At 32.8% G+C, this 18,181-nt stretch overlaps 2 protein-coding genes and 1 long non-coding RNA gene across 7 annotated transcripts; 1 reads left to right on the forward strand and 2 right to left on the reverse strand.

Moving 5' to 3' along the window:
• Positions 1-157: 157 nt before the first annotated feature.
• Positions 158-4,053, reverse strand: LOC107260840. Of its 2 annotated transcripts, XR_007215581.1 has the most exons (5): positions 2,930-4,053; positions 2,606-2,795; positions 2,314-2,436; positions 1,848-1,933; positions 158-324 (listed from the first exon to the last, which is right to left on the reverse strand). It is a non-coding gene; the product is annotated as an uncharacterized LOC107260840 (long non-coding RNA). The 2 variants fall into 2 exon arrangements; XR_001534828.2 differs by having other exon boundaries at positions 2,606-4,053.
• A 2,042-nt stretch (positions 4,054-6,095) lies between these two features.
• Positions 6,096-8,808, reverse strand: LOC8274387 (probable WRKY transcription factor 53). The gene is made up of 3 exons (XM_002513542.4): positions 8,140-8,808; positions 7,920-8,048; positions 6,096-7,032 (listed from the first exon to the last, which is right to left on the reverse strand). Exons 1-3 carry the CDS (start codon positions 8,472-8,474, stop codon positions 6,384-6,386), a joined length of 1,113 nt encoding a protein of 370 aa, XP_002513588.1. The 5' UTR covers positions 8,475-8,808; the 3' UTR covers positions 6,096-6,383.
• Positions 8,809-14,280: 5,472 nt separating this feature from the next.
• LOC8274386 (RNA polymerase sigma factor sigE, chloroplastic/mitochondrial) lies at positions 14,281-17,945 on the forward strand. 4 transcript variants are annotated; one of them, XM_048373177.1, is made up of 8 exons: positions 14,333-14,348; positions 14,438-14,499; positions 14,738-14,806; positions 15,203-15,878; positions 15,992-16,138; positions 16,261-16,497; positions 17,004-17,261; positions 17,466-17,945. In XM_048373177.1, the coding sequence occupies exons 3-8, from the start codon at positions 14,799-14,801 to the stop codon at positions 17,661-17,663; spliced, it is 1,524 nt and encodes a 507-aa protein (XP_048229134.1). In that variant the 5' UTR covers positions 14,333-14,348; positions 14,438-14,499; positions 14,738-14,798; the 3' UTR covers positions 17,664-17,945. The 4 variants fall into 4 exon arrangements, with proteins under 4 accessions (XP_048229135.1, XP_002513587.2, XP_048229134.1 ...); XM_048373178.1 differs by lacking the exon at positions 14,738-14,806 and having other exon boundaries at positions 14,281-14,348; XM_048373176.1 differs by lacking the exon at positions 14,333-14,348 and having other exon boundaries at positions 14,379-14,499.
• Positions 17,946-18,181: the final 236 nt, after the last annotated feature.

Raw genomic sequence — 18,181 nt, forward strand, 5'->3', positions numbered from 1 at the left:
TAATTTCCCATTTCTGAAATAAATTCTTATTTTCTTCTTTTCTTGAGATCAATCATTATTTAGCAGCTATGTAGCTTTCACTAATAAAGAATGAAGATTAGCATTCCCATATGCTTACTGAAAATATAAAATATAGTAATCTAGGAAAAGTATAATTTCTACTCCTGTAAAATATTTTCATACTGACCAAATGAACTTTTACCCAAGTGTACGTAGTAGTACTATTAAAGAGTATAGGAAACAGATACACAGAAGCAAAAATTACAAGAACTGAGTATTATCATAAGCAACCTGCTATGGTTTATGAAGTCCCCGAACCAACTTCTGCAAATTAGAACAAACAAAATGGTATCAACACAAAATCAAACCAAAGAACCATATTTTCATGTCCATAAACACAATTTTCAGAAATCAGGTAGCATCACAGAAACAAGAGCTTTTAATTGAAATGATCAAGAAAAAGAACAAAGAACAGGGTATTGTGATTACTACTGAAATTGAGGATTTTCACTCCTATGTTGCAGCGAATGAAATATGGAGACAACCTGACAGTTGGGCTTTTTTGCTCTGCTTCAATCAAAGGATTACTTTTTCAAAAATTCAAAAATTCTACTAGTGGAAGAAAAGGAGATTATTATTTTTCTTTGGCACAAAACCCCAACCAAATAGGCATTCACTTGTTTTCTTTTTTTTCAAGAATAACAAATGAAGCTCTAACAATTGGAAAAATAAACAATTTTTTTATTTTGCCAATAGAAATAAAAAATTAAAGAGACTGATTGCACACGAAAACTTCATTAAACCCATTTAAAGAATAAGAACTAAGAAATATGAAATGACATGCTAGATTTTCGAGCTGTTCTTGCCAAAAATCTTGATATCAAGTGTCGTTTTTGAGATCCCTTCTCTTCTGCTATTAAGTACATTGGCATTTAGAGCTCCATAGCAGTAAAAAGCCATAGTACAAAACACAAGTATCAGCTTGCAATAGTTTCCTCTATCAGAAAACTGGAATTCATTTTTGGTTTATTGTTTTGGTGCATGGCAAAATCAAGAAACCAATATATTAGCTACAGTTTGCACAACTAACAAATAATACCATTAAACTAGAAAGAAGATAAAAGATCTAAGGCTAGGGCATCAAAAAAGTTGCAAAGCAGATACATGAAGTCATGAAAGGCATTGCACCAGCAACAGACCACATACGAGCATAGTGGGTAAAGAAGCAATTACATTTCACAAGAAGCATCAAGATTTGGAGAATTAGCTAGTTTTTCTTGTCATTAAAACTAGAAATCATTATTAAGGGCTTACTTCTAAAAGGAACATGATCAGATATTGTCAGAGTCTTGCAGTTAAAACTGTAAATAAGATTGGAGAAACTATTGTATTTTGGGGGAAAGTACAATGTGTTATCCTAAACCCTTAACACCTCTTATTAAGAACTGGCTATAAAAGAAATCTTAATACAAAAAGGTGAAAACTACTCTTGAATTACCTCCACCTCATAAATGCAACTCCGCATGAAAGAGTTACCAAATATCTACTTTAAAATTGTCCAAACCTTAACTCTCCAATTTGCATGCATATGGGCGTCCTAACCCTCCCGGGATAGTTACTTAAGCCATATATTTAAAACTCTCTAAACATAAAATCTCAAACATAATCAGATGTTGATTGTTGCTATAAAGAAAGGAAGTTACAAAGAGAATAGTCAAGCATGACCGTAGGCAGAAATGACATCTACTATCTCGTTATAAAAAGCCACAAATAAAAGAGCCTGAGAGGAAAAGTACAACATAAAGGAATTATATATACTAATATTGAAGGATGTATGGAATACTTACACATGTTCTTCTGCACACCAGACTTTGATTCTGGAACCAATCAAATTCGCAACAAAAGGTTTACCATCATCCGGAGCTAAATAAGCCTGAATTTTAAAAAAAAGAAAGTGAACACTTCTAACAGATGTTGATTAGTGCTAAACATCATGATATATCATGCTTCAATGCTGACTGTCCGTATATAGATTTCTTGTAAGAAAACTACCAAATTCTAAATCTTTACCAAAACATTGATTATGTTAGCCCTATAGCCCCTACAATATGTCTAAGTAATTATTAAGCCACTTAGCAAGAAATATTAATCCCATAAGCTTTTGTATCATAATATTGTTAGATTGTAGAAGAAGTGAATATCAGTGTGTACTTGTGTTCACTACCTTCACTCATCCTATACTGATACTTCGAATGCTGACAAAATTTTCCAATCAGTGCAAGACTACAACACCCTATGATGAAGCGTTGTTACCTTTTTCATCCTAGATTTTCCTTATCTGATTTTTCTACCTCTCCATTGTTGAGAACAAACATGTTCAGACTTGAGAAACGGGTTGACTGAAGATGAATTACAAATTCCTTGATTGCAACTGCTCTTCTTATCCTAAGAAATTAAATGACACATGAAACATCCAAAAAATTTTCAACAACCATTACAAGATCATTTAAAAAAGAATTTAACTTAAGTCACAAGTATCAGTCATAAGAGACATAATTATGCAACCATTACAAGTAGCATATCATATGTTTCTGAGCACTGGTACCTTGAAAAGAATTTACTTTATTGTGATCCGGAGTCCCACGATTTTGCGCACATATATAGGCAACAAGTTTACCATAATCATCTAAAGGAAAGCCCATATATTGCACCCCTTGACGCATGTAGGGTACAAGCTTTGAAACACAATTTTCAAACACTCTATCACCCAGCTTCCACGTAATAGGCAGAACACTCTGGTGGAGGAGAAAAAGAAAATAATTATCTGATCAGCAAATCAATATACCACTTTAAAAGGAAAAAGAATAGAAATCACATGGTTCTCCTTTCTTAAACTGCCCAAGATAGGGGACAGAAGCTCCGGTGATACCTCTTCAACTTCCTCCAAGACCTTGATCATAATGTACCCTATAAATAGAAAAACAACATGAAGACGGTTTTCCCTGAAAGTTGTCCACATCCCATTCTAAAGAATTATTAAGAGATGCAAGAAATTAAAGAAACTGATCGCACACGAAAACTTCATTAAACCCATTTGAAGAATAAGAACTAAGAAATATGAAACAGATTTAGAAAGTCCAGAGTTATTATTTTCTTCTCTTCTTTCCATGATTGCTCCGGTATGCAACAGTTTTATGTCAAATGCTTGAGAATAAACCCATTTCCCCGGTTTAAACAAGAAAGTAACAACAATCAAACTAAATCTACAGAAGAATAGGTAGCATCACAGGAACAAGGAACAAAAGAGAGGCGTGTTGATTAAAACTGAAAATTGAGGATTTCAGCCCTAGGAGAATCGCAGGATTCATTATGGGTTTCACAGCTGAGTGAAAGGAAAATAATTGAGGGAAAAGAACGTTTCAGATGCTCTTATGAGAATGGACCCTTAGTATTTACGCATGAACGGTAAAAAATTTCCTAATTAGCTACATTTTCCTCTTCCTCAAAATTCAAATGCTTGAAAATAAACCCATTTCCCCGGTTTAAACAAGAAAGTAACAACAATCAAACTAAAACGGACCGACGAGGAACGGCTATGACGGTGGCACTGGACATCTCGACGGAAAAAGGAGAGGAGGGATCGAGAGAATGGTAGAGAGGAAAAGAGCGTTTGGGATTCTGTAATGAGAATGGACCCTTAATATTCCTTATCAACGGTAAAAAAAAACTTCCTAATTAGCTACATTTTCCTCTTCCTCAAATTCAAAGAAAATCCTTAATTTTTTTTTTTACCGTTGGAATTTACCACATTTTGTATTTCTTTTCTTTTTCATTTTGCATCTATGTATCCGTACAATAATTGTTGCTTAATGTATAAGGGATTTGATTTTATTTGATAAGCTATGGATTTGGATTTGTGACAGTTTTAAATGTGCACCATTTATACTTTAATATTTACTTTAAGAAACCCAATTCGTACATCTAATCAAATCTTTACCCCCTTTTTTTTATTTTTTCTTTCTTCTTTTGTATGATGTGTTATCCAAATAGAACTAAAACAAACTTCGAATTCAAAGTAATTTTCATCATTAAAACTTATAAAAAATTTCATACCGGTTTATATATTAATTGAAACTAGATACATCAAGTATTCTGAAAGAATATGGATCTCTATATTAACATGACTTATAATTAAATTTTAAAGATCTAATAATAAAAATAACTATCTAAAAAAACTTAAGACCTATATAACTTTCAATTGGAACTAAATACTTATGAAAGAAGATAGATTTCTATAATGACTTGAATTAAGATTAAAAGTCTTAATAGTTAAAAAAGTTTAAAAGGTTTGATCGATTATTTAATTTAATAAACATATCTAAATTATAATATTATTAACTATTTCAATTAATCCTCATATTAATCAAAATTTGAAATGACATGGCATAAATAAGTATATCATTGTCGGACTTATCTGATTTTAAATTAATGAATAACATAAATAATCTTATATTTCAAGATTTTTTTACTAAAATTAATAGAATTGAAAAGAAAAAATATCAAAAGTTGCATAAGTATTCCATTTAAAAACGTTACTCGTGTAGGTCCAAGTTTCATGATAGGATAACAAAACTGAACTAATCATTAAACTGTGGGGGGTTTAAAGAAAAGAAAATTAGAATGCTAGATGCTACTGTATATACGCGAATATCGGCGATCTTGAAATATCTAAACAATGGAATAGTTGACAAGACCTGTCCAAATTCGTGAAAAGCAAAATATATGACCTTAATAAAGAGAGAAAAAGAAAAAGACCTTAATTAAATAATTAGTATACTCGGGTATGTCTTATATCTTAATAGCAGCCAATATCCTAGGCACGTGGTTGACTAGTGGTGGATAGACCTGTTCATGGACCGGATCTGACTTGATTTTGGATAAGTCTGAGCTCGCCCAGATTCAAAAAATTTTTAATTTTTCTGAGCTTAAGTCTGAGCTTGAAATTTTTTGAAAAGTCCGGTCAGTCTGGCCCTGCCCGACCAATTGTTAAACTTATATAAAGAGGTCGGGCCTGACCCGGTTCTGCAATGTACAACAAGGTTATTTAGAGTTTAATATTATTAATAACATGGAAATTATAAATAGAAATAATAGATAGCTAAGTGGTTTATAATATTTAATTATAAACTGAAGGTCACAAGTTTGAATGCTAGGTATGACAATTTTTTTTTTAACCAAATTAGACCTCGGGCCGGGCCGGACCGGACTTGGATTTTTATATAAATTCCAAGTCCGGCCCGAGGAGTGCGAGTGGTGGAACACTGTAGCCTCGCCTGGTGTCCAAGCCAACAGCATAAATTTTCTGTGGAGATATAGAATAGAAATTAACATTTTCTTCGATAATATTTTTTAGAAAATACTCTTAGAGGAACAAAATTGTCTTTCGTTATTTATGTAATTATATTAAAAATTATAAAAAAATTAAAATAGATTTGATATATATACTATAACTAAATGAAAAAGTGACAAATATATATAATTTTTTTATATTTTGATATTAAATTATTGATACATACTTTATCAATTATACATTAGTTTAATGCACCAAATCTATCGGTTTAATGCACCAATACTAATTATAAATTTAATTTTTTTTTCTAAATTTATATCTCCACCTATAAATTTAATTATTAAATTTAAATAATAAAATACATTATCAATTATCCAATACTAAATTATAATATATAAAGTCACGGCTTGAATAATTCTAAGTATGAATAAATCATTTTGAATTTGGACAAGTATATATTTATTTTGTTTGATAGCAAAAAGATTATAAAATGAGGATGTCAAATCATCATGATTAGAATTTGGAGTTTTCGTTTTTAATTGAAATTCTAAATCTCAAAAATATCTCAATATCTCTCGCAAAACAAACAATAAAAGAAAAAAATAATAATTTTTTATTAAAAAAATGAACTTAATTTTATTTAGTTAGAATTTTTTTATTAAAATTAACTGGGCTTTAAAAAAAAAAAAGATATGTAGAAGGAATTATTCTATGTTTTTTAAGAAAATAGCAGGTTCCTTAGTCATATCAGAAATAGAGATGACAAGTACAATTTACACAATTGATAAAATATAGGAATCAGATTATCAAAATAGCTAAACGTACCCTAACGGGACGAAACAAGCACAGCAGCTATTACACAGATCAATGAATAACTGACGTTATTATGCAAAGAACTTGAACTTCTCGAAACTAAATTCTATTTCTTCAAAGACCTAAAACAAAATTAGACTAAGTAATATTTTGCCTGATGATCACATGTCTCTCCGATATTCTTCGTCACTTCATTGGATTCTCAGCTTTTTGGATGGCCTTAAGAAATAAATCCATGGTTGTCGAATGAGAAGTACTTTGGATCAAATTCAACATTACCAAATGGGAAATCCACACCAGTAGTAGGGGAGTCAGTAGCTGAAGTAGTACCGGCAGCAGCAGCAATTATGTCACTTGGGTCAGAATCAGAAGTTTGCAAACTTTGGTTCCCTCCTCCAAAGCTTTGATGCAACCCACTTGAAGACGCAGAAAAATAGTTAGGTTTTGCTGTCGACGTTGAAGGGGATATAAATGATGAAGAAAAGTTTCCCATGAGGTTATTATCTAACATAGAAGGAGAAAAAACTTGGTTTTGTGCTATAACATTGGATGTTGAAGGAAAGTGGAATGGAGGAAGAGATTGTTCCAGATCGTCCAAGCCTTCTGTAATGACTTTAAGAGCAGAACGAAGGTTCAGGAGAGGATCTTGAGATGGATGCTGGTTTTCTGGTTGTTGGGGCTCTATGCAACTGGAGTTAGTTTCTTGATTGATATTCTCCGGTAGCTGCGGATTATAATGGAGCATTTGGGTGCAAGTGTGCCTTCCCCGATAGGTAACTTCAAAGATGGTAGGGTCTTCATCGGATCGTTGCACTTGCTTTGTTGCTAAACAGCCTTGGACAATTCGATGAGTGCACCTATAGTAGCCCCTGTAATTGCAAAATGCAATCTTTTATTGTCAGAGAAAGAAATTTTGTGACTGATTGAAAATGACGTTACATATAATGTTGTCGTGACAATATATTGTCGAGGTATAGGTGGTGTAGTTATGGCTTTAAGAAATTCCTTCCTAAGTATGCATTTTCCTGTGGCCATTATTGAGTTGTACCGTTGAATTCATGGCACTAAGTTGTAGTTGCTTAACTTAGAACGTAGCGTAGCTAATAACCACAACAAAAGATATTAACTGCCTAACTGTTAAGGAGGATACCGTTCTGAAGCGATTCGAACGCATATATAACAGAGATAGCTAGATCAACCGAAAGACTTGCTATACAATTAAGTTCCTTCATAGGTGATATTTTAGAAATATATAGTATCAAGAAAGATAGCTATTTAAGTTCCTCCACAGCCATAGTAGGACATGATAGCAAGTTAGCAACTCGAGTAGAACTCGTCATTGTGCGGCTGAATGCTAGTTGTTACTGTCATGGTATGATTTTCCTTGTCCCCTAACATTTCTTATGCACAAATATTAACTGCTATTACAATTGCTTTTACATATAACACACACAAAAGATTCGGGTGCAACTTAATTTACCACTACCTCCACCAAAAGGCATTGCGTCAGCACCTACAAAGGCCAAAGCTTAAGTATTTGTCTTTGTTCTTTTTATATATCTTGGTTGTAAGGGCAATTGGAATGACCTAAAAAAAAAAAAAGAAAACAGGAACTGGTACAAGTATTTTTGGAACTGCGTATATAACCTATGTTCTACTTGCATAGATCAGGTTAGTCTTTCTTTTTCAGAATGGTTCCGGTTGTTTATAGACATAAAAAAGTGAAACCACAAGAATGGATACAACAAAACCCTACCTTGGATATCTAGCTCCAAGTATGTCTTTCTGGCCATACTTTCTCCAGCTAAAACCATCATCAAGTGGTCCTTCTAGTCCCATCCCTGGGTTAACTCGCACTTGTTTTGTCCACCTTGCAGTGCTCGTCCTGCACAACCCACAACTGAGAGTGTGAGATTCCAACAAAGGTTGGTACAGAAAATGACTAATAATCTAACTAAGGTGAGTTATATATGTACCTCTTCCTGGAGACATCTTTAGGGTCTTGGTCCTTGAAGTCCCGGTCAGAGTCTTGATCACTCCGGGGACTTCCACTTAGAGAAAGCGGCGGCGACTCTGGCATACCGTTGGTGGCAACTCCTGTTGGCAATGGCTCTTTCGTAATTAAGCGACTTAAATTTAGCATAGAAAGTGCCTTTTCATAAGAAGATAGGATCTTTTGCACCAGCAATTCACGGGTTTCTCTCGAATAAGATGGAATATTGAGATGGATTTGGAGCTGCCTTGTTAGCTCCCTCCCCATTCTTAGCTCGTTTACCAGATTCTTTTGCTCGCAATCTCCCATACTCTCCATTTAATTATATAATATAAGTGAGAGAAGGGTATACAAAATGGGTCAGTTTATATATGGTGCAATATTATATATGTAGTTCACAAAATTAGAGGAATTAATCCAGAAAGGAAGAGATCATATACGTATACATAAAAAGCATTTAGAATATGATATAGCAACTAAGGATATACGAAACCAATGGAGTTTGGGGAAATTATTTCTTTCGTTAGTTCTGTAAGTAGAAAAGTAATGCCTTAACTAAAATAAAAGCTGTGTCAACAGAACTAGGAAAAAAATAAAAAGAAACAAACTGACAGACCTGCAGAGAGAGGATATAATAATAAACGTAAGTAGTTTCTTGGTTTTTAAGTGGCTAAAACAAATATAACATAAGAAAAAGAATTAAAACAAAAAATGAGAGATGAGAAGTTGAGGAAGGAGAGGGGTGGGATTTAAAGGAAGGGAAAAAGAGTATATTGGTGGATGTTTGACTGTGAAAAACAAGCCCACTGGTTTTTCTCCATTTAAGCCCGGTCTTTGGTCATATGAATTGTGGTCTAAAGAGGAAGATAGTCCAATTGCTGACCATTTCTCCTCCCTATCTCACTGTCACTTTGCTTTTATTTTTATTTTTTGGCATTTTTCTTTCTGGCCCTCATAGATACAGCCTTTGCGGAGACAAGATTACTTTAATTCTTTTAACTTTTGATAGATATTGCTTCCATGCAACATACGTTTAGTTTATAACAAAATCCACTTCATATCACATGGGCATATAGTTTGAGGAACAACTCATCATAATAAATACGAAAAAATATCCATATTTTTAATTAAATTTACAGTATTTTTTTTTATTTTTAGTATGTTAAAATATTAAAAATATAATTTTTTTTTTCAATTGTTTCTTTTTGGTTATTTTTAGATAAAATAACTAAAAAAATTAAAAGAATTTTTTATTATAATGGAAAAAATTTAAGGATGTGAAATAGAAGTGAGAGATGATATTGGGCAGAGTAGACTAAAATTTGGAGCACTACAAATTACGATGTGACAACCACCAGCACAACAACAGTTTCCGTTTTTAATATGCGTAGCAGAAGACGGGATTTTGACATGAAAATGAATGACGTTTACCTTCCTTCCGTTTGCAGGGGCTTATGAGTTAGTATTATAGTTATATATTTTGGCACCCCCATAGACATCGGAAATGGAAATTCACCAACGCAATAATATGCTTGGCAAGCGTGTATTATTGTATGTATGTGTCTTTTACATCTAATCTAAGTCATAGCAAAGCCATAATTATTACATGTTATACGACATGATCTTGCCCCCCCTACATTGCGAATATACACTATTTAAATCTTTCATTTGTGGGTCTCTCTGAGATCTTCCACAATTTCAGCTACTTCCTCCCCACCGAGTCTTGACTTACTTATTATTGATATATTGACTCTAAACTTATTTGTTTAAATAAAAAAGAAAGACTAAAAGTTCATTTGTAATTGTCGCACAACGTTGAAAGATTACCATTTTAACTAATTGATTAGGTTTAGGTTGACACTGGAATTAGTTTTCAAATTGTAAAGTATCGATTCCATCAAATTGAAAAATTATTATTATTCTTGCCAAGCAACAGGATGCATCACTTCCAAGTCTAATTTGGTGACATTATGCTAACAATTCAAGAGGAGAAAACGCTACTCTTATAAGAATTTAAAATTTACTATATACATTGTACTCCTAATTTATAAATAAATTTGGAAATATATATAGCCACCATATTATTATTTAATAATTCTAGTTGCTAAAATTCATTTCTAGCCTCTATTTTTCTCACATAAAATGGATTCATTCTTCATATTTTGGACCTAAAGATAAAAAAAGTAAGATATTTTGATGATACTTTTTTTTTTCTTTAGTCAATAAAATATATTATATTTCTCTATTCTTTTATCTAACAGCTCGAATTAAAAATGGTAGAGTTGATAAAAAAATATTATCTGATTTTTACATTTTCATTATTTATTTTTATTTTTCTGTTATAAAATACATATTGTTTAACCACATTTGAAATTTAGAAATAAGTTTATCTACAAATTACATGCATCTTAGTTAGAGTGTAAATCATATATAATTACCTTCCAGAATAAATTTTAAAAATTTAAATTTTCTGAATAAGTATTTATCTTTTAAAAAAGTCTCAAAAAAGGAAATAAAAATGGACTTAAATGCCTATACATGTATTAAACAGAAAAAGAAAGAAAGCCAAATGAGAATCTCTATGCCAAAAGTCAACTCTATTCAATATTTCTTTTGAATCAACAATTAATATGCATTTTCAGTTTTGCATCTCTTCTCAATAAACCGTTTATTTGTTTAACCTCTTGCCCACCTCATAGTTTTGTAAAAATATTAAATATTAAATTAAGTGATAAATTTTTTTAAAAAAATTAAAAATTTCTCATTAGCTATTATCAAAACATCAGTAATAAACTATTACTCAAAGTATGACTAGAAAATCGTAGCTATAAGCTACAAAATTCACAGGCCTTGTAACAAAATGAAAGCTAAGATTTGTAAAATTTTTAGCAATTAGAAAGATAATCCTTAAGCATGCGGTTACGTTAAAATTCTTAGAGTAGTGTTTTGTTTTCCTTAAAAGTTTTATATGACAATACTTTAAATTAAATTTAGATATATGTCCACGAAAAAAGACAATCCTACGTAATCAAACCAAAGCTGGAACCAAAATTTGACTTTATTCAGCCCTTGTACCAGTTAAAGGGAATCAGACTCCATAATCAAGTTGTCCATCCCCTTATTTTACATCCAACTCAAGACTTCTGTAGCTCTAAGGGCTTCAGCCTCGCATGGGAAAAACATTCGAAGGAGAACTTTGGCCATGGCACCAACAAATTGACCAAGGCTATTAGGAATTACATAGCCGACACTCAATTTGCCATGTGTTGGAGAAGGTAGCAGCACCAATATTTATTTTCAACAAACCTCCATGAAAGTCTAGTCCAAGCCAAATCACCATCCGAGTCTTTTCCCATCAAAAAGTTTCTATAGACAATAGTCATCTGGATTTGACTCCATTGATGAAGAACCGAATTTGCAGAATTATGAATCCGAATACATGAGCTAATTCGCGAACTCCATACAATTTAGTTCATGTTATTCCATAGAGCCCAATAGGTTATGGTAACAATGCCCCTAGCATCCATATTAAAATTTTAAAACATCATTGAAATAAATAAAAGTAGAATGTTTTACCATTTTTTCATCTCAAACCATTCTCCTTAATTATTCTTATCTAAGATTCCGAGATCATTATTCAATAGCAATATCATCGTTGTAAGACTTTGAGATTATTGTCAATGTAATCCAATTCCTTAATTATTCTTATGTAAGACTCTGAGATCATTGATTAGGAGCAATGAATCCAATTCAATAGAAATGTTGTCATTGTAATAAATTAATAGCCGATGTCCTTAAGTCCAATATAAAAATAGTACAGCTAGAAGGTTAGTTCAAAAGGGAGGCAGTTCTGCTACGACTTTATTATTAATTTTGGATCTGGTCGTTGTAAATAATACTTTGTGGAGTAATAAAGAGAAATTTAAAGCACGAAAACGTGGAGTTAAGGATGTTTTAATTAACAAGTTTTACTTAACCGATAAGCTTCCATGTGATGATTGATCCCCTGTTTGTTAGTTATTACCCACTTTATAAAGCCTGTTGTTTCTTTATTACTAATAATAGACGTTTTAGCCCCTTGAAGACAAAAATGCATTGTAACAGAGATATAACCCTTTTATGTATAAGCATAAATCCATATCAATTCCTATGATAAACACTTTCAGGACGAATATAAATGAATAATTATATTAATTGGAAAATACAATAATTATTTAGAGTTTAGAGTTCAGACCACTTCAATTAGTTTTTCTTTTTCTTTTTCTTGATCAATCTTACCAAAAAGTAAGTAATGAATAAATATATTAAAAATAACGTTTAAAGTATAAATACTAAAGAGTCATATAACAGTGAGGTTGGGACATTGCTTTTCAATCTTAATTTTTATTTTATTTTATCTTGATTTTTAAGTTTTAGAAATTACTTTTAGGAAATAAATAAATTAATATTTCATCTAAAAATAAGTTTCAGAGATTAGAAGATTAATACATTAAATTAAAAATTAAAGATTTATTTTTTAATACCCAACAACAAAAATATACTTATATGGCTTTAATATTTTGTGTTGCATCTTTAAACACACAAAAATAGATGATGATCTGAAGAAAACCTATGACATATAAGCGAATTAATAAGGTTCATTTTTTTTATCTTTTTAAATTTTCTAGCTAAGCTCAATTTAATGCATAAACAAAAGAGATACTATCTCTTGAGAAATGAAAATAATAATTTTTTTAAAATAAAATAAAGATAATTTACTAATTTCTTAAATTTACTATTTTATAATTTTGATTTTATAAAAATTAGTTAAGTTTATTAATCTAATATCATTTAGCAAATCATTCTCTTTTTTTTATAAAGAGTGAAAAAAGATCTCTTTTAGATAGAGCAATGTAAACTAAAAAAGTAAAATTTTTGGCTAATTCAAGGTCCAAATTGGGCCTTATCCGTAAGCACCTCCTTTGTGTTTTCTTAGGATCCAATTAGAATCGTTGAAGAATTTGTAAGGAGCCTAGGAGCCGCAATACGAGTGCGTTTCAGACGGCAAATCATGGACCACGCGGCTTAACTCGTGGAAACTATAACGATTCTGACACCTCAACGTTTCATTTTTATTTATTTATTTCTGAATCTCATACACTTTTCCAACTGGGTCAAACCCGACTTGGTCGTATATTTTATTCTTAACAAAATTTCTTCATACGTTTTCCAATCTTTGCAAACCAAAAGAAAATGCTTTCTTTCTCTTCCTCTTTACGCTTACAAAAGGAATAATTGAAAGAAAAAAAAAAAAAGCAATACACCATTGTGAAGACATAATATAAGGATTTTATTTTTCTTTATTTAATATGTTTACATACAGACACACGCATTATAAAGAAGATGGATGACCTTAATCTTAATGTTTAAAGGTGATCAAAATTCTTGCAGGGCACCTGTTATTGGTTTGAATGATTTATGGCATTATATACAAAAGATAATATAATACATAACAATAATTAGCTAAAAAAACTTTGGTAATTATTCAATTGATAATTTAATCATCCGATAATTATCTATTAACACAAAGGAAAAAAAAATCGTTTTTTATCTTATTATTTTTAATACATCGAAAGTTTAATTAGGGATTCACAATATAATATCTGTTATATTTACTATGAAGATACCAATCCGTGAGTGCCAAAGGAAAAAGACTTCTGTTACTTGTTCTAAACAATGCACGTATATTCCTATTGCGACCTATAGTGGCTTCCTAATCCAAAATTTAAATGGGCTTTAGTAATAACAATGTTCTGAACTCTATATGGCCCAACCCAACCCGATCTATTTAAAGGAGTCAATTGAAAATATGTAACTGGCTAAGATTAAGAAACGTAAGAACACCCTACACCACCACCACCCCTGGGTCCTACATTGGACATCTACCCCTTGCACTCAATGAAAGCCTTCCACGTGTAACTTGCATAATCCATAGGTTCCTTCGCAAATATCTTCTCTTCCACTGTAATCTCGCCACGCGAACACTTCACTTCTCCTATTTTCTGCTTCCCCTCCGGCCACGTCATCGTAACGCTTCTAACGTGGCTCTCTCGCTATTATACATGTCATTTTAAACCACCGTTGATTTCAATTAATTTCCTAAGCCGATGCCGCTAGCCGTTGATTAATCAAAGAAATAAACTCGTGGACACGGTAATTTATGTGTTAATATTATGATTCTTTCTATTAAAAGCTCAAAATATTTCTCAGTTTAGATTCTCTTTGTTTTTTGGTTGTCAAAGACATCTTTGAGATTCTTCATTAAGTTTGGAAACACTGATCAGAAGCTGCTCTGTTCGTGAAGGTATGATTTTGCATGGGTTTCTTTGCTATTTCTGTGTAAAATGTTCAAACAGTGATCCTTAAAATTTCCTGCCCGATTTTAGTTTGGCATGGCATAGTATTTTCTTGCTAGTTCTTGGTGATAAATTGATAAGTGTGAGGTGGGTCTTGTAATTGTTGCATGTATCGATCTTTTGTGTTATTATTCGTTTCTGGGTTTTCTGTTTTGGTTTTAAGTGAGAGCTTAGTTGCATGTTCAGGTAATTTGGTTTGTACATGTCGGTATGCGATCAAAGCTCAAGAAAGACATGATTTTTGAAAATGACAAGGTTTGCTCTGTCAAGCTTATTTTTCTTTTAAGTTTATAATCACAGTAAAGAAATCCTTTCTTTTGTAGAATTTATTGGGGAGGAAGATTAAGATAATAGGCACCTTTTTATCCTCCCTAAAAGGCGTAAAAGCATACTTAAATGGTTTCAACTGTTCCCATACACACATTGGGCAGCTGCAGCTTAAGTATTTATTTGCTTAATTGAAGAAAGGGGGATAAATCTATCCCAAGGAACATGATTGTTTCAGGTCTGCATGTTAATGGCTTTGTGGACTGTGGTAGCGTGGATCATCTAGTGAAAGTGAATGAAGCCTTGATAATTGCATCATTGTTGTTATTACTATTTATGCAGCAAGAGAGAAAAATTCTAATTAACACTTAACATTTTCACTAGGAAACTTGGGATGGGAGTTGTAACTGCTTCTAGCTCAGCTGCTCGTACACCATTAGGATTGAGCTTGAAATTCTCGACTTACAGATCTACAGTAAAGAGATCACTGGTTGTAGCATTTAAAGAAGATAAAGCAAATGATATAATTTTGGTTCCACCTCGCGAGCGAACTCCATTGCCCATAGAAACGTCCAAGGGGAAGAAGAGACGAGGGAAAACTAACAGGGAAGTTTCTTCGGGTACCTTGGAAGTGGATTACAATGAAGCTGCTGCCAAGCTTGAAAACATTTACAAACTTAGCCCTGCAACTGATACTTCTGATGTTGACATAAATGGCTTGATTAGGAAAGGTCGTCAAAGGAAGAGGAAAACTGGTGAAGGAGATGAGAAAGCAGAGAACAGAACTAGTAGAACCATTGTTAGGAACCGTGCAAAGAAAACCAAACGATTGAGTCTTGATAAAAGGATTGCACTGAAGAAGAACGAGGAAGAGGAAGTAGTAGGTCCAATTAGAAAGAAAAAGGATTCCAAGGATGATAATGAAAAGATTGAGGAACTCGTGAGGACATATTCTGCCTCGACTAATCTGGTTAGCTTGGATTGGAGGAAAATGAAGATACCTCCAGTTCTTCCTTCCACAGAACATGCATGGTTGTTCAAGTTGATGCAACCCATGAAGGTGAGTGCAGAATTTTCTCCAGGTGTCAATAGTTCTGGCAACTGGTCATGTGCCCTTTTTGGTAATTATTAGTACTTCTCTGCTGCTTAGTTACATGTGTCTTTATATATCAGACACTCCTTCCAGTGAAAGCGGACTTGCAAAAGAATTTGGGAAGAGACCCAACTGATGGTGAATTAGCTGAGGCAACTAATATGAATGTGGAGAAAGTAAGAAAACAGTTGGAGGTTGGTCGAGCTGCTAGAAACAAGCTAATTAAGGTAAATGCTTATTTCCTGATTTCATCTTTTGGAAAAAATGCAGTGTTAATCTCATTTTAGAACATCAGAACGGATTTTCTTTGAAGAATACTTCTGTTTAAAGTTTCTCATTTTTGTTGCAGCACAATCTCCGGCTTGTAATGTTCGTAATGAATAAATATTTTCAAGACTTTGCAAATGGCCCAAGATTTCAAGACCTTTGTCAAGCAGGAGTAAAGGGACTTATTACTGCAATCGATCGCTTTGAACCCCAGAGGAGATTTCAGCTCTCCACATATAGCCTTTTTTGGATTAGACATGCCATAATACGATCAATGACACTCTCAAGCTTTACAAAAGTATCATTTGGCCTTGAATCAGTATGTTCTCTTCACAACTAAGTTTAATTTTACTTCATTTGTTTAGAACAGCATCACAATTTACATGGTTTTGTCTTCTTTTCTTTCTAAACAAGCGTCTTAAGGTTTCTAACCCCAGGAGTATGCAAGAACAGACACTTTCTTCACATGGTAGTTAGTGCTAGATGAGGAGATTCATCCTATAAAGACATATGTCACAGAAAGCATTTTAAAATATTGTAAATAGGCATTTGCTAAATGAGAAAGAAGAAGCAGTTAGGGAAGGTAGGGAAATTCAACTCAATCAAGCTTCTGCGTCAAACAAGTCGAAAAGATACTAGAACTATTTCTTACATTCAGTTTAGGACCAAACTATTCATTAGCTGCTGCGAATCTTCAGCAAAATGTAAACCATTGAGATTTAATATGAGCAATGTCTGTGTTCTTTAGCCTGCATCTAATGCATGTGCTTTTGTGCTGCCAATGAATGGCGACATATTTTAATATTCAAACTTTAATTTGTGTAGGTCAGAACAGAGATCCAAAAAGCAAAACTCGAGTTATTGATTGAGCTTCAAAGACGGCCAACAGAGGAGGAGATAATTGAGAGGGTCGGCATTTCTGCTGAGAGGTATCATGAAGTAATTAGGGCCGCAAAACCTGCCCTATCTCTGCATGCAAGACATGCAGTTACCCAAGAAGAGTTCATTAACGGGATTACTGACATTGATGGAGGTGATAAGCGGAGGCAGCCGGCTCTTCTCAGGCTTGCTCTTGATGATGTGGTAACTAATCCACTCCAACTTTGGATCTTGTATTGTATTATTACTTTCGGTCTTTAGTAAAAATTCGTAACTTATATTTTTTCCCAATGTTACTGATTTGATTGCCTTTTTCTTGAGAACCAATTACACATTATATTAAATGCAATTAATTGTTATAATCCTACCATTAGCAACATATAATAAAAATTGGCAAACCATTTGCAGCTTGATTCTCTGAAGCCTAAGGAGAGCTTAGTGATTAGACAGAGATATGGGCTTGATGGTAAAGGTGATAGAACGCTAGGAGAGATTGCTGGAAATTTAAATATCTCAAGAGAAATGGTCAGGAAGTATGAAGTCAAGGCGCTCATGAAGCTCAAGCACCCAGCTAGAGTGGATTATCTACGCCGCTATGTTGTCTGAATTCATGAACATCATAACTAAGGTTTGTTTACACTGTTTTCTCCTCCTGATTTCATAACTCACCGCTGTTGTATACTAAAGGAAATGTACCATAGTCATTTTTAACTACATGAAAATAGAGGAACCTCATACCATGTAATATAGTTTATAGGACTATGATATTTCACATGACCACATATACATGTAATATTTTCTTTCCTTTATAGTTTGAATGTATCTTCCACACCTAATTGCTGTGTAATTCAATCTTCTGAATAAAACTTGTGTTGTATTTTCTCATAATATTGGCCTTAATGAACAGGTGCTTCCTTGATATAATACTTGCGCCGCTTTAAATAGTTAATATAAACTATATTAGATGTAACATTCAACCAAGTTCAGCTAAATGTAAATTTAAAAAGTTCAGCTAGAAAATGTTAACGACCTGTCGAAAGTGCTGCACAGCTTCCTGAATCAGAAGAACCAATTCATAGAGCTAAAAATCTGACCAGTATTAATGTTCCAGACCTGAGACACAT

Source organism: Ricinus communis, chromosome 4 (genome assembly GCF_019578655.1).
Source record: "Ricinus communis isolate WT05 ecotype wild-type chromosome 4, ASM1957865v1, whole genome shotgun sequence".
Taxonomy (NCBI): Eukaryota; Viridiplantae; Streptophyta; class Magnoliopsida; order Malpighiales; family Euphorbiaceae; genus Ricinus; species Ricinus communis.